Raw genomic sequence first — 24,786 nt, forward strand, 5'->3', positions numbered from 1 at the left:
TATATTTTTACCGTAGTAACCTGTGAGGGCGTAAATGATAACTGTAATATTTGATACGGTAGAGGACAAGTCGTGTTTATTGTTCTAATTTTTATCGCCTCTTCTATTCAGATTATTTTGTTACCGTAGTAACCTGAGATAATGTTAAATGTTTACTGTTAACATTTTGAGATACGGGTTAGGGAATGTCTTGTTCATTGGTTTAATTTTTTGGGGTTTTCTACTCTGATTAACGTATTAATTCCATTACCCCCTGCATTTTTTTCTTGGAATTGGAAAGAAAAAATAAAATCTGAACTAAACTAGTACCTACGGTATTTAATTATTGATGTAATTAATATTAATATTGTAATATAGGTGATTGTATTAAATGCTTTACTTTCTTAATATTTTCGTATTTACGTATTTTTTTTATCATATCTGTTGTATTTTATAATACCGGTATATACTCGATTTTTTTTCGATTATCGGTACGGAAAATCGTGGTGTGGTGCTTATTCGTGGGCGGGGGTTTACTCGAATAAATACGGTAATTATTTTATATTCCCACCATAACAAGCTTCATTTTACTTCCATTAAAATTATTAAGGGCTCTTTTTCTTATTCAATAGTTTTCTTGATAATTTTTTTTTTTATTTCTAATATAAAAAAAGAAATCATCCTATATCACAATTTCTGATATAACAGTTTAATTGTAAACATAAACATTTACATGAATATAATATTGACTAATTAATAAAAATTAAACAAACGTTCATAGGACTTCATGTCATGCCAGAGTGTGAAACGAAAGAAATTGAAAACTTTTTTAAATAATGTACGCTTTTTCTATAATAATATGTTGGAATGTATTGTACTGGATTATATGTTTTATTAAGCTATTTTATAATAATATTTGACTGTTATATAAAATGAGTGGGTCACATATCTCAGTTGCTGTAATATAGATTATAACATTAATATAATACTGAATTCCTTTTTACTGATAACAGCAGACAGTTTTTTAAAGATCTGATATCAAATGTTTAACATTACAATGACTTTATTCAAAATATTAATTTAATAGATACATGATAATGTGTATTATTATTATAAATAATATGATATTGATTTTCAAACAAAGTGTTGAATGTTATCTATTTTGAAGTTTTTACTGATAACAGAAAAGTTAGAAAAGGGTTGAAGGTGATCATTTTTTAAATGTAGAAAAATATTTAAAGAATGAGACATAGTTATATTGAAATAATCGTGGTGCTAATTGGCGTCACATTATCGTACAGTGTTCTTCCTTGTCCTTTACATAAAACTAATGACAAACAACTTTCATTTGCCGATTCATTCCTCAGTGTGAGTATAAGATTATTTTTCTTCTTTTTTTTCATTCATAATTTATATATTTTGTTGTATTTATTTACCTTATTTATGCAACGTATTAATATATAAATATTTGACACATCAATTATTTGGTGAAAATTAATCAATATCTGACTATTATGTTATAAAATGGCATTCCTAGAATACTAAAGCAGAACTTAATAATGTTAATATTTAATGTACACATATCAAGCTTTTAACATTTTTATTCAAATTTACCCAGAATTGTTTAACTTAGAACTGATTATGGGGTGTTAATTTAAATATAAAGATCCACTGACTTCTGGCTTATGCATCCCTATATCAACCTTTTAATTTTTCAATCCATTACAGTATTTTTTTAACTGTATAGATAGATAGATGTATTTTAATAATGGCTGAAATGATTGATGTTATAATTGTGCCAGATTGTTGCAGGAAATCAATTCAAGACCAGCTGATTTAGAAACTGGCATACTATTCACTAATCACTACCATATTAATTACCAAGTAGCCAGTCACTATAACTTATTCAAAATTGGCTTCTCTCTTAGAGAAACTAATTAACTATTAACACCTCTCTATGTTCTGTTTGTGATGAAACCAACAGTTTGTAAGAGATGCTATTTATAACTAATCCTATTTTTATATTATTATACTATTTTTCTAATAGTTAATGAATATCATTTGAGCTTTTTTTCTTTGATTTAAACTCTTCTATCAGATGGAAAAATTGAACTAGTATGTTTATGTGCACAATATTCAAAATTTGAATGACATCAGTCACACAGTCTTTTGTGGTTAACTTGTCTGATGTGATTATGAGGAGTTGATTCATTAAATATGAACACTCAGAATTTCTTGGAAATCATGTTTTATGAATCAGGGACCTAGATCTATGACCATACTTTCTCTTATATATACTTATTTTCCTTATTAATTAATTAGAAGCAGTTCATATATTGTTTCATGACAGAAAAGGATATATTAAAGTTAATGCTTTACACTGCCAGTATTATGTAATACCATATTTTAAATATTACACCTATAAAACACCTTTTTAATTTTATGTTGGAAGTGGGAAAATTTGCCTAAACCAAACGCCCAGAAGCCTATACATTCTGGGTGTGTAGGGTTCACCACCTACTGTTGTAGGACCCACTAAAAAACCACTCCCTCATGCAAAGTGGTGCTGGAACTGACATAAAGACACAACCTCAGCACCACATGTGACACAGGCACACCTCACATTGATACAAATATTTACACCACATTCACACCATATTTACAGCTTAATATATACACTATACACGTGGATTCTTCTTAACCCCGCATAGTTATGCCGGCCTCAGACAGCAGGAACGCATCTCACAGGAGCCATTGGTGACAACAATGCCGAGGGATTCCCATCATCCGCCCCCAAAGGCTGGCACCCAGCACTGCCCTCAACCAACATCCTTGCTGTCCTCCTCACATTCTTCCTCCAGTAGATTCTGGTGGAGCACCCTTCTAAACCCTCACCGGTCAAGAGCATCAACTGCATGACTCCCCCTCACAAGTCCAAACCATCACATGGCAATTCTTCCTTCCATCTGGGACACACAAAAAAGGAGTGCTCCACCATGTCCATTTTTTTGCAATACTGACATTGGTCCATACGCCTCCTTCCAATTCTGCAAAGGGAAACCCCAAACGACCCGTGATGAGTTAGCCACTGAGCTGTCCAGAAGTCCCACCTTCCCCAGTGGTCTATTGATATTACTCCAGTGTACTTCTTTTGCTTTCCTCTCCCTCTCCTGCCATTCGTAAACATGCGGCTTCTCACCTCCTCTTTCCCTTCTGTGGTCTCCTGTCCCTTCTTTCACTGGCTACAAGGTCCAATGGTGGCATTCCCACCACCACTAGTGAAGCATCCAAGAGACTGTCCTGTATAGTTGATTGCTAACTTCCACCCTGATTGCTAACTTCCTACATATGCTGTTCAGCCTCTGAGCATTTCTCCCTATTCTGAAGGCCACCCACCATACCGGCGCCACATACAATATGGTTGATATCACCACAGATGCTAACATCCTGCATTCAGATGCCCTGGGACCCCCAACATTGGCCATGAGCCTCATCTGTGAGGATATTTCCTCCATCTTCATGGCCACCTGCTGCACATGGAAGGCGAAGCCCCTCGATCTGTGGAGCCACACTCCCAGGTACTTGTCCCATCCTTCAGGACAATCTCTTCCCCATCCACTTTGATAGAAATTGGAGGTATATGCCATCTCCCTATCATCAATACAATTTCTGTCTTTTTGGCTGCCAGTTGTAGTCCCTGCCCCTGAAGCCAGATTTTAATTTTTTTGCCAGCCGTCTATTTTTTATTTGCTTGTAACACCTAACAGACATAATTTATTTAATTCTTGCGAAGAAAGCGAAAACATTTGCCTTTATAAAGAAATTTTCTTCACTACTGGACATCATCATTTCAGACGTATCGTATAAAGATGTGACTTTACAGGCAGATCCACAATTTTGAGATCCTATTACCTGAAGATCATGGTGTCTGAATAAGTGGGACATGGTCCTTATTACGGATTCAGACTTAATAGACTGGAGTTTGAATATATTAAAATGGGATAAGAAAAAAAATTATAATACATTTAGAGGGTTTGAGTACTAATTGAAATTTCAAAAATAATTTTAGTAAAATCTGTTAAATTTTTTGGAATTTACTTTTATCTTTTGACTGCTTCTTATACATGGAATTTGATAAAACCATTTTTTACTCAGAGACATTTGCAGCCAGTATCAAAATTAAAAAAAAAAATTGATCAATAAATGTTAATTTGTTATAAAACTTTATATGCAATCAAATTAAGGAAGAATAAAAAAAATTTAATTGTGGGAGGGATTTCCCTTGGGAAAGATAAAATAAAATACACCCAAATATTAAATCCAGATATAGAGACCAACAGGTTTTATGATAATTTGTTACACCATTATATTTTCTTTTCAGAAAATCCAAGACAAAATCAGATACAAATAAATATTTTAAAATGTATGTTGGAATCATGAATTAAATCCAATAAAAATTTATTTATTTAATGGATTAAATTTTTTTATTATTATGATAAGCTGGGTTAACAAATTTGGTTTTAAAAGAAACTTTTTTTATAAGTTTTTTATGAGTAGTTTTTATTATAAATCAAGTCTGAAGAAACTTAATTTAAGCAAAAACTAACTCAGACTAAGGTAAAGATTTTATAATTTTTACTTCAAAATGAGAAGTATCACATTTGACTTAAGAATTCTATAATATTAATATTACATTTTAAGAATTTGTAGGTGGAGAATATAACCCACTGCAAAAAATTTGTAAATTAACAATTGGTACATACTTTTTGGTAGAAATATTAGATTTAACAACTTGAAATATTTTAAATAATGGTAGAGTAAAATAAATGTTAAACCAAAGTATACATGAACTTATAATTGTAATCTATATAATTTTTATAATAAAACAGTGTACAATTGTTGTAGTAGAATTAATCATACTTATTAATTTAGTATATATATATATATAATTTATATGTATACTAAAATATCTATATAATTACATTAAAATATTTACAAACTCCAAAGTTTTTGTTTTTTTTAAATCCAAATATTATTTTTTATAATGGGATATGATTTGCAAAATGATTGTTTCTGATCTGTTAGGCTCAGCGTCTCATTATATTCTTTGATTAATTTCATTCCCATCTCCACGTATCATTTGTTACTTTAATTTCAAACAACATTTTTCTTCAATGATATTCCATATTTGTGTTCTATTCTGACAGTTCTTTTCTCTGAAAATATGTATTTATGTGAGTAAAAAAAATATATAAAATGAGTAAAAAGATATTTTCATACAATACGATTGTTTTCTAAGTCTCCATTCACAGTACCTTAAAGTAAAGAATATTTTAAAGTAATGTTTCTACATGGGACATTCTCTTCATATGATTCATTATATTTCTGAATTTTCAGACACATCTTTTGCTTTATCTCCAAAGGAACATAGTCATCAAAAAAAGAAAACAACAAAGAACTTATAGCATAAATAATGTAAAAAAAAAAATTATATTATTTTAGACAAAGCTCAATAATTTTTTATATTTGGAATTCTTTTCTTAATATAAAAATTGTTAATGAATAAAATGACTTTAGCCAACCAGCAGGTGTGATAATTTGCTTCTTGAAAATAAAAAATATAATTTCTGTTGATGTTTGACCCAGGAAAACCAGACATAACTGTACAAATTCTTTATAGTCATTCCATACATGATTTACCATCATTCTCAAATATTTAATTGCAGCAATTTTATCATCCCTGAAAATTTTAGATACATCTGTCTCTGCAATTCCAAGTAGAAATTTAGTTTTATGCATCATTGGCCTAGATATTTGAATTATTTTTAGTAATGGTTCTATGGAATTAGATGTTTTTGAAATTTTTTGTTCAAAGATAGTTTTTATTGTAATTTATAAAATAGTTGTAATCGAAACAACAAGCTTTGATTGTATTTTCCAAGCCCGAATTATATAAAAAATTAAAGATAACATCTGCCTGTGCATTTCCTGTACCTTTTTGCAGTACTGGAACTTAAGTAACTGTTTGTAATCGCAATAGGAAGTCGATCAATAGTTTCTTTTCCAATTAATGTGGGTTATCATTTCCCTTCCCAATGTATCATTGCTGCATTTAATTTAACATTTTTAAATTCTTCTATTAATTTTTCAGCTTTCTTTTTTCTTATGTCTTGATGACACCATTGAATAGATGGCCTGTTAATTAATAAAGTATTTAAGACTTACCCTATTGCATCAGCTACAGTAAAAATAATATGCACATCTTGTCTGTCACTTATTTTGCAGCAGGATATATACCAGATGTTCACTAATCACTTGATTACAACCTCAAAACCTATGCTCTTTTATAACTACATCCATCTTTTCCAATACTTTTCTTTTGTCTTCTGGAGATCACATTAGAGAGGGTATCATCAACCAATGCATCTGTTATGCATCAAAAATTTATTTTTTGCTCTCACTGCTGGATCTATATGACACTAATTCTACTTTCTCACCTGAAAATGAAGAAAACACACATTACTTAAAAAGTATACATTACTATTTCAATAAATAACTGGTTTTTTATCTAATTTAATTTTTTTATTTCCTCAGTTTTCGTTCTCCTAAAATCTTCTGATCTTTCAGTTCATTCACCCTATCTTTTCTCCTGTTCCACCAAACTTATATCTGTTCCACGTATATCCAATTGTGCTTTTGTCTGTTGCTGTTTAAAAATTTCTTTGCCTTTTAGTGGTCTCAATAAATCTAACATATTTTCTTGAGCGACAAATAATGATTGTCAAGTTTATCAACGAATGTGTTCTCTTTTTTGTATAATAAAATTTCTGTTAACATTTTTTTGGATAATTCACCCACTCTTCATATAATTTTTTCAACTTTAGAATACAATTTTTCTTACTTTGGGTAGGTATTCTCGTTTTCTTCGAAACACAACTGTTTCTTTTATTGCTATCCATGCACTGGTTTGAATTGCATGTTTGAATGATTTAAATTTTCTTTGAATAGAAGTCATTACATAATTAGAACATGAATGATAAAGTGTTTAATAAATGACACTCATCATAAACAAAAATAAAATATTGTTTACATACTGAAACTTAATACCACGGTAGACCTAAAAGTAAACAAAATGACTTGTTTGACATTCTGGTAAGTAAATACTTAATGGGTTAATACATGTTTATTAACCCATTCTGTAACAATAATATACATTACAATAAATTCAGTTTAACAACAATAAAAATAAATAGGTAGGCCATCATATTTCTAATGTAGTACTCATGTATTTTGTATTAGAAATTGCATTTAACAAATTTTTTACTCTTGCTGGCACAGGTTAATGTGATCAGAGGAAGTTAAACTTTTTTACGCCGCATTTTTTCATGATGAAAAATCATTCTAACGGATAGCATACATAAAATTATGATTTTCAAAAATAAGAACCACCCTAATGTGCATAAAATAACTTTTTTTGTTTATTTACATTAGTTTGAAAGAAGTTGTTTGCAACTGTTAATGTTTCATATCAAAATGCATTTAACGATGAGGCAAAGGTATTTGTTTATACAGAATAACTTCAAGTAGGAAAAGGTTGTTTGCATGAACAGTTTGCACCTCAACAGCTGTTGGATTTGTGTTAGTGTTAGAGCAAATAATTAGTATGATTATATTCATTCCAACATTCTTAAGTTTAACATGTTCAGTAAGTGAAGTTACTTTATTTCTGTAAATAGTTACAGATAGATTGTTAAATTGGGATTGTTAAATAGCTATTACAATAACATGGTTTAGCCCGGATTAAAATTGAAAGAGTTCATGGTTTATACTTTCTTAAAAATGGAAACTACAAGGCTCGGCTGATAAATTTTGCACATTAGCGTGATGCACGAAGACAAATGGTAGTATAGAGTTGGGCATGGCAGCACACGATAGCTAAACTCCCCCTTTACAAACCTACAGTAATGCGTTGAAATCCGTTTACCAGATTGTTTTCAGTAGCAGTTAAAATGGAGTGGAGTATGGCCAATATGTCAACACAGTTAAAATAGCGCACAGTGATCAAATTTTTAACAGCAGAAAATGCGAATCCTACGAATATATTTTATCGTTTAAAAGCGGTTTACGGTAGTGAAACTGTTGACAGGAGTACTGTAAATGTTGGGCGTTGAAATTTCGCGAATTTGAAGCTGGTAAAGGGACAATTGAGGACACACCTCGCAGCGGACAAGTTTCTGTGACTGACGAGAAATATCGAAATGAGGTGGACGATTTGCTTCAAAGTGACCGGTGAATCACCCAGCAACCGTCGCTATTCAGTTAGGCATATCTAAAGAACGAATAGGCCACATTATCGAGCATTTGGGTTACCTGAAATCTGTACACGATCGGTACAGCGCAAATTCTCTGATGGCTCTCCGCAAGCTTAAGTTTGAGCCTATTCCGCATCCGCCATACTCGTCAGATTTGATCGGTCCGACCTTTACTCCTTCCCTCATCTCAAGAGGGATCTCAAAGGTAATCATTACACCATCGACAATGAGGTGAAGGAAGCTGTGGCCACTTGGATGCGAGAAAGACCGCCAGAATTTTTCAGTGACGGAATGCAAAACTTTGTCACTCGTTGGAAAAAGTGTATCAGAATAAACGTGGATTATATTGAAAAATAAGTACTGCATTTTGTAACTAAGCAATTTTACTTTTATTCATGTTTTATTTCAATCCAATATTTCTTTTCATTCCCATGCTACGCATATACGTGCAAAATTTATCAGTCAAGCCTCGTATGAATCTTGTGGAAAGTTTATTAATTGTAGCCTGTTCCATGATCTTGGTTATTACTTTTATGGGAAGGCACTATTGTACTGAATCAGATCACCACCGATAACTGCTGCGGTACGGACCTACTGATTAAGATATCACAATAGAAATTACCTGTAATATACTTGTCTCACGTGACACAGAAACTTGAAGAGATGATCAATCTCTTTTCCCTGTTAAAAGTTTTAGAGTCCTTTCTCTCTCAGATTGATACTGTTGCTAAATTCATTTATTATGCAGCAAAACAGAACAATTAAAAATTAGGAGGACTGTATTACATTTTTGAACAAATGTGATTCTAACTTTTGCCTAAATAACTAAAAAATTGAGTTCAAATTTTTTTTACATTAGTGGTTAGCAAAGGCTGTGATTGCAGCTGACTAGTCTTCAAGGCAGTTAATTTAAAACCACTGATTGGTAATTATTTAATATCACTATGATTTAGGTAATGTAAACCAGCCCAAATCTTAATTCTTAGGGCACAATACATGTTTTACAATTTTGATAATTATAGTATGATTGTCACTACACAATGAAAAAGTGGACACTGAATAAAAATAAAATGAAAGGTTAATGATTACAAAATGAATACCACATGTTTTCAAAACCCACGACTTAATTGTTTCAAGTTAAACACCATGCGAGGAATTCTTATTTTATTTAGTGAATTTTAAGTATACATTTACAAAATGCCGATCTCCTTGGTGCAGTCTCAATCATTCATCTGGGAGGCCCAGGTTCAAATCCTGGTCAGGCATGGCATTTTTCATATACAAATTCCATTTCCATACTCCCAAGCACAAGCTTTTCTGTAAGTTTCTGTGGTGAATTAATTTATCAAGCCAAAAATATCTAAACCATAGAAATCTCCAGCTCCCAATTTGGATCTTTTTTTCCTGATAGCCCCCGGGAATTACCATTCAGGTATTACTTCAGAGGTTGAATGAAGATGATATGTATGAGTATAAATAAAGTGTAGTCTTGTACAGTCTCAGTTCGACCATTTTTGAGATATGTGGTTAATTGAAACCCAATCACCAAAGAACACCGGTATCCACGATCTAGTATTGAAATCCGTATAAAAGTAACTGCCTTTACTGGGAATTGAACGCTGGAACTCTCGACTTCCAAATCAGCTGATTTGGGAAGACGCGTTCACCACTAGACTAACCCGGTAGGTTATCCCAGTTTGGATCTAATATGATTTAATGGTTTATTATTTTTTATTTTATTAACATATTTAAAACATGAATTTTTATACAGTTTTTTTAAGTACTGTTTATTTGTTAATTTATATTATTATTATTTTATTATAATTTTTTTAAATAAATCTATATATAAAATTTTCTCAGTATATACTGATGATTGTTTAATAATTGAAATGGCCATCTAGTTTTAGATTTTAAGTAAATTTTTTATAAATAGTTATAATAATATTGTTGTTTCCAGTTTCTTTCCGTTACCACAGAACCAATTCGTTTTTGTACTTAATTATCACAACAATAATATTTATTTTTTATTTTTTTGCATGTAGTGTAGAGTATCTTACTACAAATTTAATTGATTAGAGATATATGGAAATTAGATGAAATTTATTAGTGATTATTTGAAAAAGTTAGTTATGTGAAGTGTTTTACAGTATGTAAAAACAAATGTTAAGCTTTTTCTTGATAAATGCCCATTTTTCTCTTGTGTTGAATAATTACAATGTTTTTTGTATAAAAACTCTGATATAAAATTGTTAAAATGGGATAGATTATTTTAAGTTTGTTCTTTATAAGCAATATTTAAAAAAAAATTAATATCCATGTCTGAGAATGTTTTATTGTTAATAGATGTGTTGTAAGCACATACTTTTGTGAATTCTTTGAATTCGCATAGAAAGACCTTTCAGTTTGTACAATATAAAAGCCAGGGAAAGTTTGTTAAGGAGATGTTTTCAACTCCATTGGGATTATGTTATAATTGATACATAATATTGTTATATTGTTACATTGTTGAAACCAACAGTATGGTTTCAACACCATACTGTTGAAACCAACAGTATGGTTTCAATACCATACTGTTGAAACCAGACTTTGTGCTGGTGTGAAAAATTGTTTAATCCAGGTGTAACAAAAGATTGCAGCATGTAAACATACCAATCCGAAGTGACAGTCATCGTAATCCGCTCCACATTTTCGAAAAAGTACAATCCAATGAACCCATGTGGCGAAACTGCACACCATACTGTTACCTTGCTGCTGTGTAAAGGGTGTTCGTGAACTCCATTTGGGTTGCTATCTGCTCAGTAACGATAGTTCTGCTTGTTCACATAACCTGTAAGATCATCTGACGAAACAGCTTGTCCAGAAATTTGTTGTCCTCACTAATGTATATCATAATTTTTTGATAATTATCAAAGAGGAAATGGTGATCTTTCTCCTTCAATTCTTGCACGATCTGTAACTTGTAAGGATGAAATTTTAATTCAAAATGAAGAATTTGCCAAACACTCTCTTGGAAAACCCACCACAGCTGGTTGTTTACCAATTGAACGGCGTGAGCTCTGTATGACTGAAACACTTACAGCCTCAGTAACATGTGGAGTACAAGCACTTCTTGGTCGTTCTGTCAGTTTCTTTTTCAGAGCCAATCCAGTCTCTTCAAATTTTAATGCCATCAGAACTTCTGTGTATCTTCCAAACTATCATTGGTTTTGTAAAACATTTTTATGGCAAAAGCACACTGCTGACTGTTCCATGATGACTTGAGTATATAAAGCAATGCTTTCAATTGTACATGGTTGCCAGTATGCATTTCAAAAGTTCCCGTTTTTTTTGCGTCACCTTATATTACCAGTATTTTTCATACATTTGTGTATTTTCATATATCTCCTGAATAAACTATAAACCATTACACAAATCCATCTGTGTTGTTCAGTAATAAATCTTTGTACGTATAATTTTTTTTAAATTATGTTTTCTCCTATGAGATAACCAATAATTTTGTTTTAGTTTATTTTTTTAATTTTAATCAATTTATATTTAAATATTGTATTGTTACAAACATTGAAAAATGAGGTGGGCAAACGACTTATTTTTGGTAAACAATACCTACAATAATATCATAATTATCTTGTTTTCTAATATACCTTTTCTTACTTAAAAGAATGGTTTAATCTATTTCAAAAATATTTTTAATAAAAAAGATTTATTTAGCATACAACTGATTGTTCTTGTTAAACATATAATTTTTTGCCATTAAAAAAATTATATTTCTGGTGATTTTAATAGTCATTCTACAATTGCACCCTACAAATTTTGCATTTTACTAATAAATACTAGAGTTTAGAATTGTAAAACAAATTTTTTACTAAAGTGTAAAAGAAATTCAAAACATAAAACTGCCACCACGCAATTTTCAAGCTCTGCAGTAATTATATATGTTATGAAACAAAGATTCTGTCATTTAAATAAATATTTGATTGGTGTATGTTTTAGAATCATTAAATTATAATCTCTAGTTATTATATGATTGCAATTTTATTCTGTCATTGGTTGAGTGAGGGCTTCTTATTGTACCACTAGATTATTTTACAGAAAGTTGGAAATTGTAGAAATTTATGGGAGTGTTTGTTTTTCGCATTGATTTTATGAAACGAAGGTAACATAGTATAAAAATATTAAGTAAAGTTATGGACATAATGATACTCTCATGACCAGTAAAATTTTAAACACCATAAATATTATGTAAATAGAAAATTATAATAGATTTTGATTTGTTATAATAATTATTAATAATTGAATAATATAACCAGAGAAATAAGAAAAATAAAATGGTTTTAGTTTTCTTTTTGACAGACTGTTAAAACAAGCAACAGAAAAGTAAAAAATTGTTCAAATTGAAAATTTTTTAAAATTCTTTGCAAAGAATAAAAAAATATTTTAACCAGGCAAAGAATTAAAAGTTACGAATGATTAACTCATAATCACAAATCAGTCCTTTAACAGCTGATTTTCAAAGTCGAAAGATCTGAGGTTCAAATCCTAGTAAAAGTTAGTTGCATATATACAGATTTGAATACTAGACAGTGGATACCTGAGATAAACATATCTCAGGAACAGTCAGCCTGAGTCAATGCAAGACTACACCTCAATTACATGTCATGCATATCATCCTCATCTCATTGGGCCATGGGGGGGATCACTTATATTGTTCACTAATTGAACAGATTGCAACAAACATATTAGGAAAAAATATTACCACACTTTATCATGTTAATAAACAAGATTGGCTGATGTAGAATGTAAAAAATAACAATAAATGATGTTTAGAGTCTTATTTCTTTAGTTACACGTTGTTACAAAATGCTCATCTGATAAATTTTCTCTGTAAAGATTTTATCATTCAGGAAATGAAGATAATGGCATAAATTGATTATTTTTAAAATAAACTGAACTAAAAGTATTTATTCATAAAAATATGCCACTTGAAATTTTTTTATCATTAGAAATTAATGAACCAATTTAATCATTTCATATTTACATTACCTTGAATTGTTACCTTCAACTGGATGTTTGGACGTAATTTTTAGACTTATATGCCAGAATTTATATAGGCCTATTGGAAAGTAAAAGATAATCACAAAACAACTTCAAATCATTCTCCATAAACCAAAGATCACATAATATGTGCCATCTTTTATAGATGACATACAATCTGTGGTAGATGTTATATCTACCATAGATTGAGGGAAAATAATTCCATTTAGGGGGAGATTAGGTTTATCTTATAAATTTAGTAGTATATCATAATTAAACACATGACTAAACTCTAGTGCAAGAATAAATAACACAAAACTACACTGAATTGAAAATGAACAGATAAATTTAAAAATGGGAATAATTAAGGCAGCAGAGAAAATTTCAGGTAGATAAATAGGAACTGAGAGAAAACCATGGATAAAAAAGATGTACTAGAATTGATGGATGAGCGTAGAAAGTACAAAAATCCAAAAAATGATGAAGGCAGGAAATTGAATAAGATCTTAGAAATGAAATCAATAGGTACAAAACAGCAAAAGAAAGATGGCTGATTCAGAAATATAGTGAAACAGAAAAAAAGGTAATTAAGAAGGTAGATGTAGAGTCCAAAAAAACGAAAAAGCTTAAGGAAATTGAAGCTAAAATATAATAATAGAAGTTTAGATGGAAAATCATAGTTAGGAAGACAAGGATAAACTAACTGGTGGCAGAAATGTATAGAGGTAGAAATGTGTAGAGGAGATAAATTACACTGATAAACATAATTTTTCTTTCCTCACATGCGATACACGATTTTAATCTGTTTTTTGATGCTGAAAACAAATATGAACTCTGAATCTTTCTATCACTCCCATTTTTGAAAAATTTGTAAATTTTAATTAAATGATTTTTTTTCATTTTTCAACATATAGTTACCATTTAAGCTCCTCTATTGTATTTTGTTAGCATAATTTTTTATTGTTTAACTTTGTTAACATAATTTGTAAGCTATAAATAAACAATAATAGACAAAGAATTAAATCATATCATAGTCACATATTATGACATCATATCTAATACTGAAGAGTGAGTCTTTATGGGCAAGATTAATCATGTCTGTGCAGGTCAAAACATGTAGCTAAAAACAGCTGTGTTGTGTATTACGCACTAGATTTAGGAATGAATTAATTTTGTTCAGTCTTATTGCTGTCTTAAGATTAACAGTGCACTGTCATAATGCCTCAAAATTGTGTAAATGATGTGGATGCCTTGTATTATGTACGTGGTGAGTTTACCGTAAAATAAAATAGAAAAAAAATTACACCTTTAATTAAAAAAGCATATCATTTGTACTTTCAGTGTAAAATTGGTGATCAGGATGAGACATGGCTCCTGATATAGTATGCACTATAGTGTAATATGTTTATAATATAATGATGTAATTGTTCTGTGTATATAAGAGGATGGCTGAAAGGTACTCGGCAGCCTTTGCCATTTGGTTCATGTAACCAATTGTTACTTTTGTTTAACAAGTGTATTTGGAATTTCTAAAAAATCTAAACAAACTGTAAAATATCCTTCATTGCAATCTGCAATCAGGCCTGTACCTCACAGTGAAATTATTCCAGTTCCTGAGCCACCTGTGAATGTATGTTTCAAGAGCAGCAATGAAGAATCCGGCAATACTGAAGAAGACAACAATGGTTTTGATTTTGAATTATCTTCCAATAAGCCACACCTTATATCACAAGGTGAATGAAATGGATTGGTTATGGAATTAAATTTATCAAAAAATCAAGCTGAACTGTTGGGATCAAAACTGCAAAGTTGGAATTTACTTTAAAAAAATAAAAAAAATTTGGGCTTTCAAAGCCAACAAAAAGAACTTTCTCAGTACTTTATTGATGAAAATAATTTGGTTTATTGCACAAATATTGATGAGTTTATGTTGCACTTAGAAAAAGTTCATAAACCCGAGGACCGGTGCCTTTTCATAGATTCATCCAAGTATAGTTTAAAAGTGTTTCTATTACACAACGGTAACAAATATCCTTCTATATCAATCACTTATGGTATTAATTTGAAAGAGATATATGATGTGATGAAAGATGTTCTTGAAAAGATAAATTATAATAAACATAGCTGGAACATATGTGGTGATTTGAAAGTTATAGCAATTTTGTTAGGCGTGCAGTTAGGTTATACTAAGTAGATGTGTTTTCTTTGCGAATGGGACAGCCGATCTAGGGATAAACATTATGTTACCAAAGAGTGGAAGAAAGGAAACAGCTTAACTCCAAATTAGAAAAATATTTTTTTGAGCCCTCAGTTAAACCCAAAAAATATTTTTACCTCCTATTCGTATCAAGCTAATGAAAACTTTTGTAAAAGCAATGAAGATGGATAGTCCTGGATTTTTATACATCAGGGAGAAATTTCCAAATGTAAGTGAAGGAAAAATTAAAGAAGGAATATTTGTTGGTCCTCAAATAAGAGAGTTGGTTAAAGATGATGTATTTAACTCAGTGAAAGTGCAGCTTGGACTTCATTTAAAGATGTTTGCAATACTTTTCTAGGCAAACAAAAATCTGACAATTACAACTATATTTCAATCAACTTCTTACTTCATACAGAGCTATTGGATGTAATATGTCTTTGAAAATACATTTCTCCAATCACATCTGATTTTTTTCTGGACAACATTGGAGATGTAAGTGACGAACACAGTGAACATTTCCACCAAGACATTTCGGTAATGGAAACCCGCTCTAAAGGGAAATGGAATACTAACATGCTAGCCAATTACTGTTGGACATTAATCTGGGATGTGCCTGAGGCTATTTATAAAAGAAAATCATTCTAACACAGGTATGGTCATGCAAAATTATAAATTTTACAGATTTATTTAAAGCATAATTTATTTAAAACTAATTACGTAAAAAAGCAATTCAAGAAATGGTATCACAGTTAGAGAAACATTAAAATTTTATTTTTGTTTATCAGTGTCATACAAGGTTTTGGAGGTAGAAAAATAAATTGATGACAATATTGAAGGAGATCCTGTTTTGAGAGTGTGATAAAACTCCAAAAGGAAAATGGAAATAAGGCATTTGAGACAGGTGATACACCATCAAAATAATTGACTTGATTCGGAGAAGTAGGACTGAATAGACTATACAGAGAAGTATTTATAATTTATATGATTAAGAAAATAGCCAGAGGTTTTAAAAAAAAACTAACTATTGTCATAAAAAAATAAACAGATAAATACATAGGAACAGATTAATTGTGAGAACTATTGCAACAATTTTTTTTTCTGTTTAGCCTCCAGGAATTACAGTTCAGATATTACTTCAGAGGATGAATGAGGATGATATGTATGAGTGTAAATGAAGTGTAGTCTTGTAGTCTCAGTTCGACCATTCCTGAGATGGTGGTTAATTAAAACCCAACCACCAAAGAACACCGGTATCCATGATCTAAGTATTCAAATCCATATAAAGCTAACTGCCTTTACTAGGACTTGAACACTAGAACTCTCAACTTCCAAATCAGCTGATTTGGGACGACGCATTCACCACTACACCAACTCGGCGGGTCGTGTACAGAGGTTTATAACCTTGTTGGAGCAAAAGTTTGTTTGTGTGATTGATATCTTCTTGTTTGGTTATATCAAATGGATTTGTTTTTATCTTGAGTGTCAGTTGTCTGTTCCAGTATTCTTTATGATGATATGACATTTTTCAGAAGAAGTTATAGTTGTATTGTAAGAATAACTGCTTCTGAAAAACTTTTATGTAAACTAATTCATTAATGTAATTTAATTTCATTATGGAATAAAAAACTGTGAGTGGGATAAATTTGGGAATTTTAATTTCTATTGTGGGAATTTTGGTATTTTGATGAGATCCAGATGAGACTTTTTGAGGTTTCTCACTGGCAACCCTGTTTGTGGAATAACCCACAGTACATCCTGATCCTGTAGAGGAAGACACGTCCCATGTGGCAGTTTCAGTCACCATTCCACCCTCTCTACACCTATCCCTTATGGGCTTTAGCAGTGATCATCTTCAGAACCTCGGCAAAAGGCATCTTTCAGCCTTGTTCTTGCCTCAGTCTGGATGCCATCGATGCAAATACCACATGTGATATTCCCATTGGTATACTACTAGGAAATGAACTCTTCAAAAACAAAACAACACATCTATGTCGAGTCTTCAAAAAGACTGAGTGACATGAAGGAACTGAAATTAAAAACGCAAGCTAATTTACATTCTTATAAAAACCCACAGTACAGTACTGAGTAATTTTTTAGGTGGGACACTTTTCATACCACCATACAAAAAACTATGGTAGGACAAAAAATGGCACACCGTACCTGAAAGAGAAAAGTCCTCCATGGCTATGCATAGTGAAGGGTTGTTAAAAAACAATGGATACTTAAAAACCCTAGCAATATGGGTCCTCAGTAACATTTTTCAACCACCTCACAGATGCAAATCCCAAATCCAACAACCTTTATATTATTTGCAAACACAATACTCGTGTCTTTTCACACTTAGCCATTTTTAAATATAAATATATAACAATATAGACACAATTCAAATCCAACAAATTTTTTTAACCACATTCTAAATATGTGTCTGCCTAAATAAAAAAAATTGTCAGGAATCTGCAGACACCAGGATGAGCAATTGCTGAAGATGGCCTCAAGGATGAGTGAAAGCATTATGGTACGGGTTTTAAAAACTTTGTATTTAGTAAATCTTGTTGAATATATTGTTCAAAAATATTTTATAGTTTTAAACAAATTATTTTCAGCATTGTAAACATGATAGATTAATATATAAAGCATGATCATCTTTTGGAAACTAAAATCTTGATACCATATCACTGTTAATCTTTTGACATTACATATTAATTTGAACACATTATTTAATAGAACAGGGAATATAGTCAGTCAGTGTATGTTATATGGCAGTAGTCAAGAGGATTAACCACACTAACAATTTTTTTTTGATTTGCTTGTGGACATTAGTTTTAAGTAAAATATTCTTAACAAAATTCTTCTTACTAATTTGATAGCCTACTTTCTTTTTTCAAGATCACTCTTGTAGATGTTAGCAATAATATCACCAGTTCTCTTCTATGCAATAGTAACATTTTTTCCCATATTTTAAAAATTTTGGATGTAAATATATGGATTTTTCTGTTTGGTGACATTTTAAATTACCACCTTGGTAAGTGTCGTGTAATAGTCTGTCATGTTCTCTTTAAGAGTATATGTATATTGGTCTGTGTTAAAAATTTAACTAACTTACAGCATTCTGAGTATTGATGTGGATAGGTTTATCAACTTTGTCAAAAAAGTAACGTCTGAACTTTGCTTTTTGTACTTTTTTTACTTATAAATTTGATAGAAGCCTTCTAAACTCATTGTCAGCCTATATTTAAGTTTACATGTATTTACCATTTGTCTTGGTTTTAATATGCTACAATATTTTATTTGATTTTGTTTCTATCATATCTACCTTTCTTTTTTTTGTCTTCAGTCATTTGACTGGTTTGATACAACTCTCCAAGATTCCCTAACTAGTGCTAGTCATTTCATTTCAGTACACCCCCAACATCCTACATCCCTAACAATTTGTTTTACATATTCAAAATGTTGCCAGCCTACAAACATTTTTCCTTCTACCTGACCCTCTAATATTAAAGCTACTATTCCAGGATGCCTTAATATGTGGCCTATAAGTCTGTCTCATCTATTAACTATATTTTTCCAAATGCTTCTTTCTTCATCGATTTGCCACAACACCTCTTCATTTGTCACTTTATCCATCCATCTGATTTTTAACATTCTCCTATAGCACCACATTTCAAAAGCTTCTAATATTTTCTTCTCAAGTACTCTGATCGTCCAAGTTTTACTACCATATAAAGTGATGCTCCAAACATATACTTTCAAAAATCTTTCCCTGACATTTAAATTTATTTTTGATGTATACAAATTATATTTCTGACTGAACGCTTGTATCGCCTGTGCAATTTGGCATTTTATATCACTCCTGCTTCATCCATCTTTAGTAATTCTAATTTCCAAATAACAAAATTCTTGTACCTCCATATTCTTTTCTCTTCCTATTTTCATATTCAGTAGTCCATCTTCGTTATTTCTACTACATTTCATTACTTTCGTTTTGTTCTTGTTTATTTTCATGCGGTAGTTCTTGCGTAGGACATCATCCATGCTGTTCATTGTTTCTTCTAAATTCTTTTTACTCTCATCTAGAATTACTATATCATCAGCAAATTGTAGCGTCTTTATCTTTTCACTTTGTACTGTTACTCCGGATCTAAATTGTTCTTTAACATCATTAACTGCTAGTTCTATGTAAAGATTAAAAAGTAACGGGGATAGGGAACATCCTTGTCAGACTCGCTTTCTTATTACGGCTTCTTTCTTATATTCTTCAATTATTACTGTTGCTGTTTGGTTCCTGTAAATGTTAGCAATTGTTCTTCTATCTCTGTATTTGAACCCTAATTTTTTGAAAATGCTGAACATTTTATTCCAGTCTACATTATTGAATGCCTTTTCTAGGTCTATAAATGCCAATTATGTTGGTTTGTTTTTCTTTAATCTTCCTTCAACTATTAATCTGAGGCCTAAAATTGGTTCCCTTGTCCCTATACTATTTCTGAAACCAAATTGGTCTTCTCCTAACACTTCTTCCACTCTCCTCTCAATTCTTCTGTACAGAATTCTAGTTAAGTTTTTTGATGCATGACTTGTTAAACTAATTGTTCTGTATTCTTCAAATTTATCTACTGCTTTCTTTAGTATCATGACTATAACACTCTTTTTGAAGTCTGATGGAACTTCCTCTTTTTCATAAATATTATACACCAGTTTGTATAATCTATCAATTGCTTCCTCGCCTGCACTGCACAGTAATTCTACAGGTATTCCGTCTATTCCAGGAGCCTTTCTGCCATTCTTATCTTTTAATGCTCTCTTAAATTCATATCTCAGTATTGTTTCTCCACTTTCATCCTCTTCAACTTCCTCTTCTTCCTCTATAACACTGTTTTCTTATTCATTTCCTCCGTATAACTCTTCAATATATTCCACCCACCTATCGACTTTGCCTTTCGTATTATAAATCGGTGTACCATCTTTGTTTAACACAATATTAGATTTTAACTTATGTATCCAAAAATATTCCTTAACTTTCCTGTATGCTCAATCTATTTTACCAATATTCATTTCTCTTTCCACTTCTGAACACTTTTCTTTAATCCACTCTTCTTTCGCTACTTTACACTTCCTGTTTATAGTATTTCTTAATTTTCGATAGGTCCTTTTACTTTCTTCATCACTAACATTCTTATATTTTCTACGTTCATCCATCAGCTGCAATATATCGTCTGCTCCAGGGTAAGTTTTGCAGTCAATGAGTTGATTTCTAAATCTTTGCTTAACCATGATATAAGCTATCTAATACCTTGCATTATCGCCTGGCTTTTTCCATGTGTATATTCTTCTATTATGATTTTTAAATTGGGTATTGGCAATTACTAAATTATACTTTGTGCAAAACTCTATAACTCAGTTCCCTCTTTCATTCCTTTTGCCCAGCCAATATTCACCCACTATATTTCCTTCCTTGCCTTTTCCAATGTTTGCATTCCAATCTCCAACTATTATTAAATTTTCATCTTCTTTTATGTGTTTAATTGCTTTGTCAATTTCTTCATATACACGCTCTACCTCATCATCATGGTGGGCCCTTGTAGGCAAATAGATATTAGCAATCGTTGTCGGTTTAGGTTTTGACTTCCTTATTACAATGATTCTATCGCTATGCATTTTAAAATACTCTACTTTTTAATCTATCTTCTTGTTCATTACGAAACTTACTACTGCCTGCCCATTATTTGAAGCTGAGTTAATATTCTAAAATCATCTGACCAAAAGTCATTTTCTTCTTCCCACCGAACCTCACTAATTCCTATTACATCTACATTTATCCTATCCATTTCCCGCTTTAAATTTTGTAGCCTACCAACATTTTTTAGACTTCTAACATTCCACGCTCTGACTCGTACAATGTTATTTTTTTAATTTTCTGGTAACCCCCTTCCTTGATAGTCCCCACCCGGAGATCCGAACGAGGACTAGTTTACCTCCAGAATATTTTACCAAGGAAGGCCATAATTGCTATATGAAAATGCAGATAGCTACATTTTCTTTGAAAAAAAAAGCAGCTGTAGTTTTCCATTGCTTTCAGCTGCGCAGTACTCAGAGGACTGAGTGATGTTGATATGGCCGTTTAAGTCATCCTGACTTACGCCCTTAACAACTACTGAAAGAGCTGCTGCCCTCTTTTTCAAGAATCATTCCCTTGTCTGGCTCTCAAAAGATACCTCTTCGATATGGTTGCACCTTCGGTCCAGCTACTCTGTATCACTGAGCACTCAAGCTACCTCACCAACGGCAAGGTCGCATGATTCATAAAGGGTAAACCTACCTTTCTATAGGAATTTTCAAGTGATTAATATTTTACACTTATTTCAGTAAGATCGATCTTAGATAGAAGATATATAATCAATTAATGTTTTTCTCTTTTTACCCTTCTTGGCTCCTACCAAAAAATTTTCCATTTTTTTCTTTATCACTCCCTTATAATTTTTTGTACCTTGTTTCATAGATCAGATGAGTAGCTTTGTTTTGTTGTTTTTTTTTCAGGAGATTATAATTTCTCTGGCTGCTTACCCATATAAACTCAAAAAAAATTTCAAAAAAATTTTTATTTATTCTTGAGATAACTGGGTACATCCATTACTATTAAGATAACTTTTAGATATTTAAAATCAGGGTATTTTTAAGTTTACTGGGTTGGGAAGGAAATTAAAATAAGAATATTTTGAAATGACTGATGATTCTATTACTTGATTAATTACATAATGACTTAATATTTTAATTTGTCTACTTAAAATACTTACATATATGTACTAAATATGAAGAAAATAATAATTAGTTATTTGAGGACGCTATAATATTGATTAAATTTAAAATTTGGACTACATTTACTGAATGAAAAAATTCAATTATTTTTTCTGTTCGCATTCAGGACAGTAAACGGTTGACAGAGGATAATATGAATGGAAAATGGAGCATGAGAGTTTTATTACTTGCAAGAAAAGCCCAACCTCAGAAATACAGGAAAAAAGTTGACAAAGCTAAAAGGAAACGAATGAATAAGTTAAAGCCATTTTTACTTAAAAAATATGCTAAAGTTACTGGAATTTTGAAATCATTGGTTGTAAAGATGGCAAGAGGAGATAAAGATTACGTACTTGAAGATCCAATGTGGGTTAGATTAGGAAAATTTGGAGGAGGATTAGGTGGTGGAGCTGGTTTTAGAAGAGGTTTTGCTGAAAGGGAAGGTGGAGGCACGTGGAGTAGGTTTAACAAAAATAAGCGTTTTAGACGAAGAAGAACTGGTGTTATGTCATATGAGGAAGATAATGAAGATGTTGATCGAACTTTTCAAAGCCGTTATCAAAATAAATCTATGGATGGGCTTTACCAGTTAGCAATGAAAGGTTCTTTACATGGTATCCAATTAAGATTTAATTATACTGGGCGCCCATTTGGGTGGTCTCAAAATATGTCTTATGATAATATCACTTCTATCCGTAGAGGTGCCTTTAATCCATTTTTTACAAGACGATCTGAAGGTGATGGACACTTGTCTTTCATTAGAGGATCAGATCGTAAACAATATCAAAGAATGCAATTTTTTAGAACTAGAAAGCCATTGGATAAATTTTATGATCTTAGACGTTATGGGCAAGGAAGAATATATACATATGCTTCTTTTTCCAAACATTCTTATAGATTTTCATTCTTTACTAGATATATTAATGTTAACTCAACAAGACAATATAGAAGATGGATGGGATTGCATGAACTTCGTAATATAACTTTATCTCCTTTAGGATTAAGAAGTTCAAACAGATCACTATTTACATTTGCTACTAGACTACCCCCATCCAGAAAGGCTTTTGGTACCATTAAACATATGTTCCAAATGGATAAAAAATTTCCTACTCGTCCATATATACCATTCAAAAAACCACATTTTCAACATCCTTTTGAAGCAAATAGTAGACCTTATCCTCCATCAGTTAGAGATGATCGTCGTCCTCGTCTTCCACCACTTGAATACTATCCAAGGAGGTTTGATAATAGATTTCAAAGAAGAAGATATCCTCAAGAAAGTCATCCAGTACCACCTAGATATCCTCCTCCACCACCTCCAGGGTTTTATCATGATCATAGACCACCTCCATATCCAGATCAAAGAAGTCCTCCATATAATGATATAGGTTCACCTTATAAATTTGATGGTGAGAAGGATATCAGTCATCCACTTTTGTATGATGATTTAACACCACTTCAAACTAAACAACATGATCAATATAAGATAACTGAAAGACATTATGATGGAAGATTTTCAGATTTTAATAGTGAAAAGGGTTTACTTGAACCTTTGTATAAGCCACCAAAGACTGATTTTGAAATTGATAGTAAAACTACTACTGAGGCAGGTTTTGCTTTTAATATGTTTCAAGAAAGTGGTGGTAGGCAAGATGACTGGAATATGGAGCAAGGTGACTTTGGGTTGGAAAGTTATGAAACACTTTATAAAAAAACAGATGGTTATAAAGGCAGTGAAAAGTTTGATTTACCATGTTTATCTAGTGAATTTAAAAGAAAAATGATGGCCACAACAACTGATAAAGCATATTTTACTGTTTTTTCTAATGCATTTAGAAATATTTATGCTACAGAAGTTGTACACAGTACAGGAAAAAATCAGTCTTATAAAAATAATATTAGTTCTAGTACTAAAAATTTAAAAATTAATGATCATGATAATGCTGATTTTTCTAAAACTACCAATGAAAGTACCACAAAAAATCTTGAAAAGAAAGTTTATTCAAAGAGAAAAAGATCTTATTCAAAAAGAATGATTAGAAAAAATTTCACTCGAAGAAGTTACACAAGGAAAAAATTTACTCGGCGTACAAAAATTAACAAGATTGAAAAATCAGATTCATGAAGTACAATTTATTGAAGCAATCATCAGTAAAATATTAATGAAAAATTATAAAATAGACCTGATAAATATATATATATTTTTTTAATATAGATATGCACTTAAATTGATCTAAAAAAAAAATATTTTATGATAAAACAGATCATTAAATGTACAACAAATGATTTAAAATATTTAAAAAAATTTATAATTTTTTACATGAATTTGTTTGTATTCATCCAACAAATTGTATGTAATGAACATTAATAATTTATAAGTAACTTGATTTTATTTTTATACAAATTTTCTTGTAATTAGTATTTAAAATTTATTATAATCCACCAATATTTAAAGAATATTCATCAGTGTCT

At 31.1% G+C, this 24,786-nt stretch overlaps 1 protein-coding gene across 1 annotated transcript in view; it reads left to right on the forward strand.

Moving 5' to 3' along the window:
- The first annotated feature begins 1,010 nt into the window (after window positions 1-1,010).
- LOC142330435 (uncharacterized) overlaps window positions 1,011-24,786 on the forward strand; it is a 49,395-nt gene continuing 25,619 nt past the window's right edge. The window contains exon 1 of the mRNA XM_075375671.1: window positions 1,011-1,347. Coding sequence (XP_075231786.1) covers window positions 1,222-1,347 — 126 coding nt within the window. The 5' untranslated portion in view covers window positions 1,011-1,221. The remainder of the gene's footprint in view (window positions 1,348-24,786) is intronic.

This window comes from Lycorma delicatula, chromosome 9, assembly GCF_047948215.1.
Source record: "Lycorma delicatula isolate Av1 chromosome 9, ASM4794821v1, whole genome shotgun sequence".
NCBI classification, from domain to species: domain Eukaryota; kingdom Metazoa; phylum Arthropoda; class Insecta; order Hemiptera; family Fulgoridae; genus Lycorma; species Lycorma delicatula.